At 40.7% G+C, this 13,332-nt stretch overlaps 1 protein-coding gene across 1 annotated transcript in view; it reads left to right on the top strand.

Annotated features, from left to right (window-relative positions):
• cdk5rap2 (CDK5 regulatory subunit associated protein 2) overlaps positions 1–13,332 on the top strand; it is a 159,572-nt gene that overhangs the window by 39,971 nt on the left and 106,269 nt on the right. The window contains exon 9 of the mRNA XM_059993982.1: positions 6,926–6,979. Coding sequence (XP_059849965.1) covers positions 6,926–6,979 — 54 coding nt within the window. The remainder of the gene's footprint in view (positions 1–6,925; positions 6,980–13,332) is intronic.

Raw genomic sequence — 13,332 nt, 5'->3', positions numbered from 1 at the left:
ATGCAAAGTCACAAATAGAAGGGTTATGTGTGGTGGTAATAATCTTCTGAGGTGTGTGTATTTCAGTGCGAGGAGTATTGTGGGGAAGGCTGATGAGCTGAGGGTGTGGATTGACATGTGGAATTATGACATCATAGCCATTAGTGAAACTTGGCTACAGGAGGGGCGAGACTGGCAGCTTAATGTTCCAGGGTTCAGATGTGATAGAGGCAGAGGGATGAAGGGTGGGGAGGTGGCATTGCTAGTCAGGGAAAATGTTACAGCAGTGCTCAGGCAGGACAGATTAGAGGGCTTGTCTACTGAGGCCATATGGGTGGAGCTGAGAAACAGGAAAGGTATGACCCCATTAATGTGGTTGTATTATAGACCACCCAACAGTCAGTGAGAATTGGAGGAGCAAACTTGCAGCAAGATAGCAGACAACTGCAGGAAACAAAGTTGTGATAGTAGGGAGATTTTAATTTTCCATATATTGATTGGGACTCCAATACTGTTAAAGGTCTAGACGGGATAGAGTTTGTAAAATGTGTTCAGGAAAGTTTTCTAAATCAATATATAGAGGTACCGACTGGAGAGGATGCAATATTAGATCTCCTATTAGGAAACGAGTTAGGACAGGTGACGGAAGTGTGTGTAGGGGAACACTTTGGTTCCAGTGATCATAACACCATTAGTTTCAACTTGATCATGGATAAAGATAGATCTGGTCCTCGGGTTGAGGTTCTAAACTGGAAAAAAGCCAAATTTGAAGCAATGAGAAAGGATCTAAAAGTGTGGATTGGGACAGGTTGTTCTCTGGCAAGGATGTCGTTGGTAAGTGGGAGGCCTTTCAAGGAGAACTTTTGAGAGTGCAGAGTTTGTATGTTCCTGTTCGGATTAAAGGCAAAGTGGATAAGAATAAGAAACCTTGATTCTCTAGGGATATTGGAACTCTGATAAAGAAGAAGAGAGAGATGTATGACATGCATAGGAAACTGAGCAAATAAGGTACTTGAGGAGTATAAAAAGTGCAAAAATATACTTAAGAAAGAAATCAGGAAGGCTAAAAGAAGACATAAGGTAACTTTGGCAGTCAAGGTGAAGGATAATCCTAAGAGCTTCTGCAGGTATATTAAGAGCAAAAGGATAGTAAGGGATAAAATTGGTCCTCTTGAAGATCAGTGTGATCAGCTGTGTGTGGAACCAAAAGAAATAGGGGAGATCTTAAATGGTTTTTTTTGTGTCTGTGTTTACTAAGGAAACTGGCATGGAGTCAATGGAAATAAGGCAAACAAGTAATGAGGTCATGGAACCTGTACAGATTGAAGAGGAGGAGGTGCTATCTTGAGGCAAATCAGAGTAGATAAATCCCCAGGACCTGACAGGGTATTCCCTCGGACCTTGAAGGAGACTAGTGTTGAAATTGCAGGGGCCCTGGCAGATAAATTTGAAATGTCAGTATCTCCAGGTGAGGTGCTGGAGGATTGGAGGATAGCTCATGTTGTTGTGTTGTTTTAAAAAAAAAAAGGCTCTAAAAGTAATCAGGGAAATTATAGGCCAGTAAGTTTGATGTCAGTAAATTATTATGAAGGAGTAGGTAAATTATTGGAAGGAGTACTAAGAAATAGGATCTACAAGTATTTAGATTGACAGGGACTTATTAGGGAGAGTCAACACAGCTTTGTGCATGGTAGGTCATGTTTGACAAATCTGTTAGAGTTTTTCAAGGAGGTTACCAGGAAAGTGGATGAAGGGAAGGCAGTGGATGTTGTCTACATGGACTTCAGTAAGGTCTTTAACAAGGTTAGTTAGGAAGGTTCACTCGCTAGGTATACATGGTGAGGTAGTAAATTGGAGCATTCATTGGCTCAATAGGAGATGTCAGAGAGTGGTAGTGGAGGATTGCTTCTCTGAGTGGAGGCCTGTGACTAGTGGTGTGCCACAGGGATCAATGCTGGGTCCATTGTTATTTGTCATCTATATCAATGATCTGGATGATAATGTGGTAAATTGGATCAGCAAATTTGCTGATGATACAAAGATTGGAGGTATAATGGACAGTGAGGAAGGTTTTCAAAGCTTAGAGAGATTTGGACCAGCTGGAAAAATGGGCTGAAAAATGGCAGATGGAGTTTAATGCAGACAAGTGTGAGGTATTGCACTTTGGAAGGACAAACCAATGTGGAACATAGAAGGTAAATGGTAGGACATTGAGAAGTGCAGTAGAACAGAGGGATCTGGGAATACAGATACAAAATTCCCTAAAAGTGGCGTCACAGGTAGATAGGGTCATAAGGAGAGCTTTTGGTACATTGGCCTTTATAAATCAAAGTATTGAGTATAATAGTTGGAATGTTATGGTGAGGTTGTATAAGGCATTGCTGAGGTCGAATTTGGAGTATTGTGTGCAGTTTTGGGCACCGAATTACAGGAAAGATATTAATAAAGTTGAAAGAATGCAGAAAAGGTTTACAAGGGACTTGAGAAACTGAGTTACAGAGAAAGATTGAATAGGTTAGGACTTTATTCCCTGGAGCGTAGAAGAATAAGGAGAGATTTGATAGTGGTATATAAAATTATGATGGGTATAGATAGAGTGAATGCAAGCAGGCTTTTTCCACTGAGGCTAGGGGAGGAAAAAAACTAGAGGACATGGGTTAAGGGTGAAGGGGGAAAAGTTTAAAGGGAACATTGGGGGGGGGCTTCTTCACACAGAGTGATGTGAGTGTGGAATGAGCTGTCAGATGAAGTGGTAAATGTGGGCTCACTTTTAACATTTAAGAAAAACTTGGACAGGTACATGGATGAGAAGTGTATGGAGGGATTTGGTCCAGGTGCAGGTCAGTGGGACTAGGCAGAAAAATGGTTCGGCACAGCCAAGAAGGGCCAGAAGGCTTGTTTCTGTGCTGTAATGTTCTATGATAGGTTTCAATGAGATTCCCTCCTCCCCTCATTCTTTTAAACTCTAGCGAATACAGGCCAGAGCCATTAAACACCCTCTCGGACTAGAATATTAAAGTTAAAGGGTTGACAATGCAGAATGCAATATTATTGCATCCTTTGTAGATTTCTTAATGTACTCTACATCTTGGAGAATTCAGAAGTCTATTTTGAACAGAGATAGAGTGGAATTTCTTTAGCCAGAAGGTGGTGAATCTGTGGAATCCCTTGCCACAAACGGCTGTGAAGGCCAAATCATTGAGACTATTTAAAGCAGAGGTTGACAGTTTCTTGACTAGTTTGGGGCGTCAAAGGTACTTGGCTGCACAAGTTGGGTCATCAAAGATAACGGGAAGAAGGGAGGAGAATGGAGTTGAGAGGGAAAGTAAGTTGATCATGATGGAATGGTGGAGCATACTTGATGGGCCAAATGGCCTAAATCTGCTTTATGTTTTATGGTCTATATTTTGGTGTGGAGACTGTTGCTGTACTTAGCTGAATGAGAGACTTGCCTGATAAACTCATTTCTTCGAGGTTACTTGGCTTTCCTGGAAATGTATTCCTTCTGGACAATTCTTAGGTTTTTTTTAGTTCAGGATATGAATTTCATTGCTGATATCTAATACAGATCTGCCGGAATTTTTTAGTTAGCAGTGTAAGATGAGCAGACTTGACATTGCTCATTTAGAAACTGGGAGCCTTGCCAGAAACTTAAATTTGCTTCTGTGCCTTTCAACACAAGCCAGTAGATTTTTGAAACCAGCTCATATCATCCAGGCAAAACCCTGCACAGTTGTTAGTTATTGATGATTAAAATGAAAACCACAAGATAGCAGCTCCCTGCACAAAATGCTGGAGAAACTCAGCAGGTCAGGTACCATCTATGGAAATGATTAAACAGTTGATGTTTCTGGCTGAGAAACCTCAACAGTGTCTCAGCATGAAATGTCCTCCAGCATTTTGTGTGTGTTGCTCTGGATTTACAGCATTTGCAGAATTTATTAAGGTAACAGTTCCCAGTGGGTTGGCATATAAACTTGTAAGATGTTTCTTGGAAGCTGCTGGAGTCTTGCTCCTGCTGGAAGCTTTCTGTCCATGGAAAAGTGTTCGACAGAATGGAAGAAAGTCCTTGAAAAGCCGTACAGGAATTTCATTCCTTTTTATGGGCGTGCCGGAGGAAGACCCCAACAGTAGAGTTGGCAGAAGATGATGATACAGTGAAGGGTCCCAGTTGTCCTGCATGCCACTAGACCCTAATTCCAGTCTGTCAAGGACTGTCTGATGTCTACCTGTGCACCAGCTTCCCCATGGTAAAGTTACTCACAGGCATTCTCCATTAAAGGAACCTACTTTAACATGCTAGATTATGTCCCATGGTGATACTGAAGACCCGCCAATACCCAATTCCTTAGGGGAACATCATGGGTGACTTGAGTAATTGCACCTGAGGAGTTACTGTATATGAGAAGTGTGTTAATCTCACTATAGTGAAGAACCATCCAACAGAAGTTCCTGCAAGAGGCACAAATATCTCATTAACATACTTTGCAGATTGTTCCATAGCTTTCCCCTTGGATCTTTAAATTTCTCCTCTGTGATTTTAAACCTATTCTCTCTAGTTTGAGATTCTCCTACCCTGGGGGAGGGGGATGGAAAAAGACATTAACTATTTACTCTATCAATGTCATTTATAATTTTCTGAACTGCAAGGACACCGCTCAGGTGACTAATCTCCAGTGAGTACAGACGCAGCCTATGTTATCTTTGTAACTGAAGCCTTTCATTCTAGACAATATCCACTTCAACCTCTCCTGTATTCTAGCTAATGCTGCCACGCCCTTGTTTAGTGACCAGAATTGTATACCAGTTTTTGAAAACTAAAAGTTCTACCAGATCACCAATTAATCTTTTCTCATTATGTAATACTAGATCTAAAATTGTTTCTTCGTTCAATAGTTACTTGCACACTGATAAATTAAAACATCCCTTGTGCATGAATTCTGAGTAGTGTTAGATGGTTTACATAGATTAAAGTTTGTCATGATTATTTCATTATCCTTGTTACATTTACCTTTACAATTTCCTTTGACACCATGCTCTGCATAACTTTAATTGAGAGTTGGAGTTGTATATTCATCTTTGTATTGTCTTTCTGACCTCAATAAACCAGTACAGTATAGGAACAGACCTTGCGGCCTTTCTGACAGACTCCGATAGGATTTACCTATTTTAATATCCCTGCATCATTGCTTTGCCAATTTCTATTTAAATTTCTGAATTTCCCCTGATATCATCCCTCCTTGCCAATTACACGTAACTTGCTCCGTATTCAGAGAGGCATTGTTTTGTTTAATTTGGGCCATTGCTGCTTGTATTCCTCTGGCAGAACCACCACCCAAGTCTGTATGTTGTTGGTTCCTACATTAACCATGACAATTGGACGTTTCTCCTCTTACTCTAGTTCCAAGGAGATGTCCTTAACTCTGGCATCAGGCAGGCAAAGTGGCTCAGGATTGCAGAGAACAGTAACCACCACTCTAACTATATTGTTCTCCATTACCGTTGCATTCCTTTTCCCTCTCCTAACTGGAATTGGGCCACCTTTATCACAGCACTGTGATGAGTTTATCATAAGCTGCGTATACTTTGTACCTGTGGACAAATGTATGAGCCTCTGACATTTGGTTCCCTGGATATGTCTTGTGTTCATTATAATTTTTCTGTCCAGATTTCCAAATTGACTTGTGAAGTCTGTGGTTGTCAATGAAAGACCGATAACTATCTTCGGAAAGGAAGTATTCAGAAACTTTCTCTTCCCTCCCAACCTCACACCCCCCCCCCCCCCCACTCAGACACAATGCAGTATCTGGAAGTTACTTGAGCTGTAGGTTCCCAATGGTCTTCATCATCTGCAACATACAGAATTTGTACTATGTCTGTTTTTGAATATTTATTTAGTCTCCTCACCATTATCGTAACCTCGCAAGTTCCTTATTCAATAAAGTCTGAACACTCTTGACACTGCATTTGGGGAACTTTTTGGTTTTAGGTTCCATATTCTACATTCAAAGAGTACAGTACTGGACTTTCAGCCCACAATGTGCCAACTTTTTAAACTACTCTAAGATCGACCTAGCCCTTCCCTCCCATATCACCCTCCTTTTTCTGTCATGCATCTGCTTTTCTTAAATGCCCCCTAATTTATCTTGATCTACCATTACCCCAGCAGGGTGTTCCATACACCTGCCATGCTATATATATTTTTTTTAAAAACTGATATTCTCCTCTTCCCCCTCCCCCCATACTTTCCTCCAAATACATTAAAATTATGCCCTCTCATATTAGCTATTTCCACCATTGGGGGGATATTTGGCTGCTCAGTCTATGCTTCTTATCATATACATCTCTAACAAGTTATCTCTCATCCTCCCTTTGCTCGCTCAGCCTATCCTCATAATAAAACATGTTGTCTAATCTCAACAGCATTCTGGTGAATTCTGTACCCTCTAAAGCTTCCACATCCTTCCTATAATGAGGTGACCAGAACTGAATGCAATGCTCTTAAGTTGGCTAAACTCCAATTTGTATTTTGCTCCTAGTTGCTGATGAAGCATTATATGAGTTGCTAATTGTTCTGTGACATGGAGCATTTTTAAGAATTTCCTTTCTTTTCTTTCATAGAAGAAAGTACTGATTTAAAAGGAATAAACATTTTTATGATTTGGAAGTAACTTTTATTGGATTCCAGTCTTTTACTTTCTTTCAATATAGGTATATAATTTGTCCTGCAAATAAAGGGAGTTGTGTGAATAAATGCTTATAAACTTCAGAAATAATCGATCAGTAAGTTAGTAAGACTTCTGTTATGAATAGTGGCAATATTCTGGCAAATAACTGCCTTTTATTTGGAGCACTAGTTAAATGTAATAAAGGTACATAAAAGTTGTAACTGAAATGTTAGATCATTTTATTGCTTTTAATACCTTCAACTTCCTTTCTCAAACAGGCCCTCCGACGTGAACTTGGAAATGAGAGAAATCGCTTTGAGAAGGAAATGCAGGTAATTTTCCTTTCCTGCATTATAATTGATGCAAAAAATCTATTTTTAATCTATATTTGAAATGGAGATCGTGCAGGTTATTGATGCTTTCCTGTAAATTTGGCAGGTTTTATGATTAAATTCTTTTGTCTTCAACTGATGATATTTATTTCTTCGAAAGAAGAGATTTATTTCTGAGATCCTGCTCAAAATCTGTCTTTTTTCCCTTCAAGTGTAAATCTGGTGAAGTGCTATTGTCTGATATGGGATTTGACATTTAACTCAGAGGTCATAAAGCATCAGTGGAGAGAAATCGTGCAGCATAGGACAGTACAGCACTGGACAGGCCATTTGGCGCACAACGTGTGCTGATCTTGATGCCAGTATGAGAATGTCCCCCTGGGTGTCATCCATATCCCTCCATTCCCTTCATATTTGTGTCTCTATCAGAAAACCTCTTATAAACGCCACCAAACTGTCCACTGATAGATTAAAAATAAATTTATTATCAAAAGTATATTTATGTCGCCATATACAATCATTTTCCTTCTGGCAATCACAGTAAATACAAAAAAAACAATAATCAATGAAAGACCACATCTAACAGGATGGACAAACAACCAATGTGCAAAAGACACAAACTGCAAATAAAATTAGAAGAAAAATCTCTCCTACCTACCTCCTATTTTTTTAAATAATCCCTTGCCCCCCCCATGTCACCTTTACACTTCCTTCCTCTAATGTTAAAACATGCCCTCTAATGTTTGACATTTGTAACCTAGGAAAAGGATTCTGAATGTCTGCTTATCTTTGCCTCTCAATTTTAGAAAACACCTCAGCCTCCAGTGCTCAAGGGAAATCAACCTAATATTATCCAAACAGCCCCTGTGCATTAAAAGGTTGATGTCGTATGTCTGTGTGCATGCTGTGATGGGATAACGAATCTGTACTACTTATGACTCTATCTTGCCACTTCCTCAGTCCTCCTGCAGCACCTTAGGTCAGGGTGGCAATGGTAGTGTAGTGCCCAGCATAACGTTTTACAGCAGGCAGCTGTAAGATTAGGGTTCAATTCCCATCACTGCCTGAAAAGTGTTTAGACGTTTCATAGCCATGTGTATTTTCTCCGGGTACTCTGGTTTCCTCCTACGTTTCAAAGCCGAACTGGCTAGGGTATGCTATACTGGTGCCTGAATCATGGCAGCGCTTCTTCAAGATTCAAGATTAATTTCCAATATGCAAATGCAAAGGAGAATGAAAAATTGTTATTCTGGATCCAATGCAGCACAAGAAAACTACAGTAAAATAAGGAACACAACAATAAAAACATTTAATATGAATGCATAAGATAGCTAATATAAATTGTATGCTATTAAGGTGACTGACAGGAAATGATAAAGTAGTGCTGGTTGGGGGTGTGGAGGGGTGGGTCAGTAGTTGGAGGTGTTGATAAGTCTTGCTTCTTGAGGAAAGTAACTTTTTGAGTCTGGCGGTCCTGGTATGGATGCTGCATAGCCTTCTCCCTAAAGAGAGTGGGACAAACTGTCCATGTGCAGGGCAGGCTGCTCCCAACACATCCTCAGACTGTGTTGGTCGTTGGCACTAACTATGTGACAAAGCTAATCAGTCAATCAAATATTTGGGCCAATCCATTGCCGAGTAATGGTCAGTTTATCCCTAGGTCAGTGATGAATAAACTCTATCCAAGCATTTCCAGAATTTTCTCTTTTCCAGCATCTACTCTATTTTGCATTTGGTCCACTTGATATTAAGTTGCTGTGTTTAGTCACTGGATCTGAGTATATTGCAGTTAGGCTTGACATTGTCTTGTACCAGACAAATTAGAATGCTTGCTTTTATTCAATGTTGTTTGTTTAGTGCCTGAGGCCATCACTCACCAAGCTGGATTATTAACAGATGTGAGCACTGCGAAGGAGTAATGGGATATTCTGTTGCATAGAAGAGTGCATGCACAAAGTGCTGGAATCAACTTTTATTGCTTCAGTGATTCTCAATAAGTGGGCCTCTGTTAATTGGGTAATTGGTTGCAACTGGGAAATTGAAGTTAGCCAGCTGGAACTTGTGGGACCTGGCAATATGCTACAGTACAGCATGTTTTGGCACAGCATTCAGGAGCCAGTGAGTGTAATGTCTGTGGCAGGAGAGGGGTTTGTGGACAAGACATTTGGTGCAGGTAGCAAAATGGTAACCATCGCTTTAGTGAGTGTATCAAGAACAGACAGCATACACAAATGTTTTTCAGTCAGAACATGGTAAAAGGAAAAAATTAGAACTTCTTGTTACAAAATCTAAGTGTATTCAATGAATTGTGCAGTATAGGAACAGGCTCTTCAAGTCCATACTGACCTTCAACCACCCACTTTATACTAATTTAAAAAATTCTCTATATATTCTCATTAATTCCACTCAGATTTTGCCACTTGCCTACACTCTAGGAGAAATGTATGTTGGTTAATTACTCTATTAACCAGCACATCTTTGCAATGTAGGAGGAGACACATAATCATAGGGAGAACATGTAAACTTCACACAGATAGCACTGGAGCTCCCTATTGAACCCAGGTATCTGATAATCTAATAGAGCAGCTCTACTAGCTGAGCCATTGTGTCACCCTGGCACAGACTGCAAGTCGAATTCATGTAACAGATGGCCAATATCTGATTATTTTAACAAATCGACAGAAGATGTGAGTTAAATAATCCAGGATATTTGTTTTGAAAGAGTCATAGTAAAGTAGGGTAGTTGTGGTAAGGGGAGGGATAAAGGAGGTAGAGGGTGTGTCATGACTTTGAAAATCAAAAGTAGGATTAGATTGCCTGGAATGTTTAAAAACCCAGCAAAACCAGATGGCATTGATAGAGTTGAAACAGGGGAGGTTTTATGAAGTTGCCAAATGATAAATAAATTGAGGATAGGAAAAATATTAGCAAAGGAGAGCAAAGACACTGATGGGAAAAGGAAAGTGGGTTACTTGAAGCTCACTGAGAAATCAAGAGAATGAGCCCTGAGAGAGTATCACAGATATTTACCGTATGCAAATATACTGTCTACAGAAAAGTGGCAAATGATAAGAATGGTGGTCTCGACTGAACAAAAAGCTCAAAGAAGTTAGCAATTTAAAAAAAACTAACTGGCCAAGTTATTGGGACAAAGGAGATTTAAATTAAATGGGTGGAAATGTCAAATAATAAAGGGCACAGCTCTAAGGCAGGGGAGTTAGCGATTTGTGTAGTGAGTGGTGGTTGCCTGGTACATGAACATAATAGCAATGTCTTGAGATGTATTTAGACAGACCTAGAGTGCCAAGGAATTAGCAGGAAATTGGGAACTATGTAGACCACATGCAGGCAGATGCACAGCATAAATTAGCATCATGATTGGCAAAGATGGTTGGCTAAAGAGTTTTCCTCTGCTATATTCTAAGTCAATGGAAGAGGTTATGAAATATAATAAAAAAAATGTGGGGAGAAAAAGTAAAAAAGCAGGGTAGTTTACTTGGTGAGAGTTTGAAGATGTTGGTATTCATGGTTCACAAATCAAAAGTCATTATGGTAATAGTCACAAAACTATTGGACTGTTTTTTTTTTAAAAAACACAATGTATTAATGTATTGTGGAGAGCATTCTAACCAGTTGCATCACCGTCTGGGATGGAGGAGCCACTGCACAGGATCAGAAAAAGCTGCAGGAAGTTGCAAACTCACCCAGCTCCCTTGTTGGGCACTAGACTCCCTTGCTTCGAGGATGTGGGTGTTCCCCTGCTTTACGAATTTTCGCTTTATGCCACTTCATTTTTACAAAAGACCTACAATGGTAACCTGTTTTCACATTACAAAGAGGATTTTCGCTTTTGCGAAAAATCTTCCCATATAAATTAATGGTTCTTCACTTTACACCATTTCAGCTTAAGAAAGGTTTCATAGGAACGCTCTACCTTTGTGGGGGGGGGGGGGGGGACGACATGTATCTTCAAAGGCAGCATCTATTGTTAAGGACCTCCACCATCTGTTCTCATTGCTGCCGTCAGAGTGGAGGTACAGGAGTCTGGAGATACACCCAACTTTTCAGGAACAGCTTCTTCCCCTCTGCCATCAGATTTCTGGATGACAATGAACCCATGAACGCTCTCTGTATCGTTGCTGACCCACAGTATGTTGGTGATGATAAAGCTGGCTCTAGATGAGCTGGGTGTAAACCCCACCAGCCAATTAACAATTGTTCTCATCCATCCCATGTGCTATGCAACTCCGGTTTCTGAAACTGAAAACATTCAACCTTTTGGTACTAGGACACAAACATTTTGTCTAGGCCTTTGGGCATATATATTTTTAAGTCTTTTATGTTAATCACCTGACATAGCATTTGAGTTATATATTTCTGGTTTCAAAATCCACATTTGTAAATTTGGAAAGTGAAAATGTATCTCAAATGCTGTGTCAGGTGATTAACTTAAATGCCTTAAAAATATATAACCAAAGCATTACTGATTTATGCATCTGCTTTGGATCACTTTTTTCTTATATAAGATTGGTACCGAATTACTTTAGATTATGGTTATCCAATGAAAACCTAGGCTACCTACCTGTAACTTAGGGGGTCAGTTTGACCACATTTGTTTAGTGTCTGTGTACTTGTGCTGTTTAATGCAAGACTGTACCAAGCAAATATCAGTCACGGAGTACTGAAAGATGTTTCTAAAATACAAGGCTTTGTGCATTATTGTTCTGAAAGATTTTTCCAAAATGGTTTGCTCATGGCACACTGAAAGCTGCTTGTGTGGGTGACTTCCAGTGAAGCTAGTATTGGAGGAGGGCCCTTGTAAAGGCATGGGTCTGCTCGTCTGATGCCTCTGTGCAAAGACAGTCGGTTTAATATCTGAGATGAAATGGCTGGAGTTAAAGTTCACAATCTGGCAGGCTGTGAGCTTTATCTCATACTGCTGCCTCTAATGTTGAACTCTTGAAGATTACAGAGAGAGAGTTCGCAAACCAATTTAGTGTAGACTGGAAAGCTGACATTTCTGAACAATAAGTGGCAGTCACCTGGATTCAGGGGCATTTGAAGTTGTATATTAATAGTTGTTTGGATTCTGCTGAAAATTACCAGTTGCTACATGAGTGTCTCCCTGTATTTTAGCTTGTTTTATTTAAATTGCGATTGGATTTACAGCTTCCTGACCAACAGAAGTCAGCAGGTAAGGATGGGACAGGTCACCTCGGATACTCGAATCACCAACACCGGCACCCCCCAGGGGTGTGTTCTCTCTCCACTGCTGTTCTCCCTCTACACCAATGACTGCACCTCCTCCAACCCCTATGTGAAGCTTTTGAAGTTTGCAGACGACACCACCGTCATCGGACTCATCCAGAACAGTGATGAGTCTGCATATCGACAGCAGGTGGACTAACTGGCGCTCTGGTGCAGTCGGAACAATCTGGAGCTGAACACGCTCAAGACAAAGGAGATGATAGTGGATTTCAGGAGACATCCCCCCCGTTATGTCCCCCCTCACAGTCCTCGGCAGCCCTGTGTCCACCATGGAGAACTTCAGGTTCCTGGGAACTACCATCTCTCAGGATCTGAAGTGGGAGCAGAACATCAGCTCCATCCTGAAGAAGGCCCAGCAGCGGATGTACTTCCTGCGACTCTTGAGGAAATATGGTCTGCCTCAGGAATTGCTGCTGCAGTTTTATACTGCAGTCATTGAGTCTGTCCTGTGCACCTCCATCACTGTGTGGTTTGGAGCCGCCACCAAGCAGGATAGAACCAGACTACAGCGCACAGTGAGGACTGCCGAGCGCATCATTGGAGCCTCCCTGCCCTCTATTGTGCACCTGTACTCTTCCAGGTTGAAGAAGAGGGCGGGGAACATCATAAAGGACTCCTTCCATCCTGCGCACGGACTGTTTGAACTGCTTCCGTCTGGTAGGCACTTCAGATCCCTCCAGACTAAGACTAATAGGCACTGGAGAAGTTTTTTCCCTACTGCGGTCACTTTGCTGAACAGTTAACTGCTGGTTAACTGTCGGCTAACTATTACTTGGATTGCACTACTTGTATGTATAATCTATATTTTCATTTATATTTATCATTATTATTGTTATGAGCAGAGAGACAACATCTGCGGGAAGTAAATTCCTTGTATGTGTACAGGTACTTGGCGATTAAAGTCTGATTCTGATTTTGCAAACTTTTTGAACTATTCTATGTAGCCTTGACTGTCACGTGAGTTAGGAGGCGCTTGCTGAAGCGGTTACGAACAGGAAATTGATAGTTTCTTGAAATTAAGTGCACAAGCACTTGACGTGTGAAATAGGAAGGAGGCCTAGTTTCACAGAAGACATCATTTTGAA

This window comes from Hypanus sabinus, chromosome 18 (assembly GCF_030144855.1).
Source record: "Hypanus sabinus isolate sHypSab1 chromosome 18, sHypSab1.hap1, whole genome shotgun sequence".
NCBI lineage: Eukaryota > Metazoa > Chordata > Chondrichthyes > Myliobatiformes > Dasyatidae > Hypanus > Hypanus sabinus.
The sequence above is the reverse complement of the archived record's forward strand: the minus strand, read 5'-3'. Positions and strand labels throughout refer to the sequence as shown.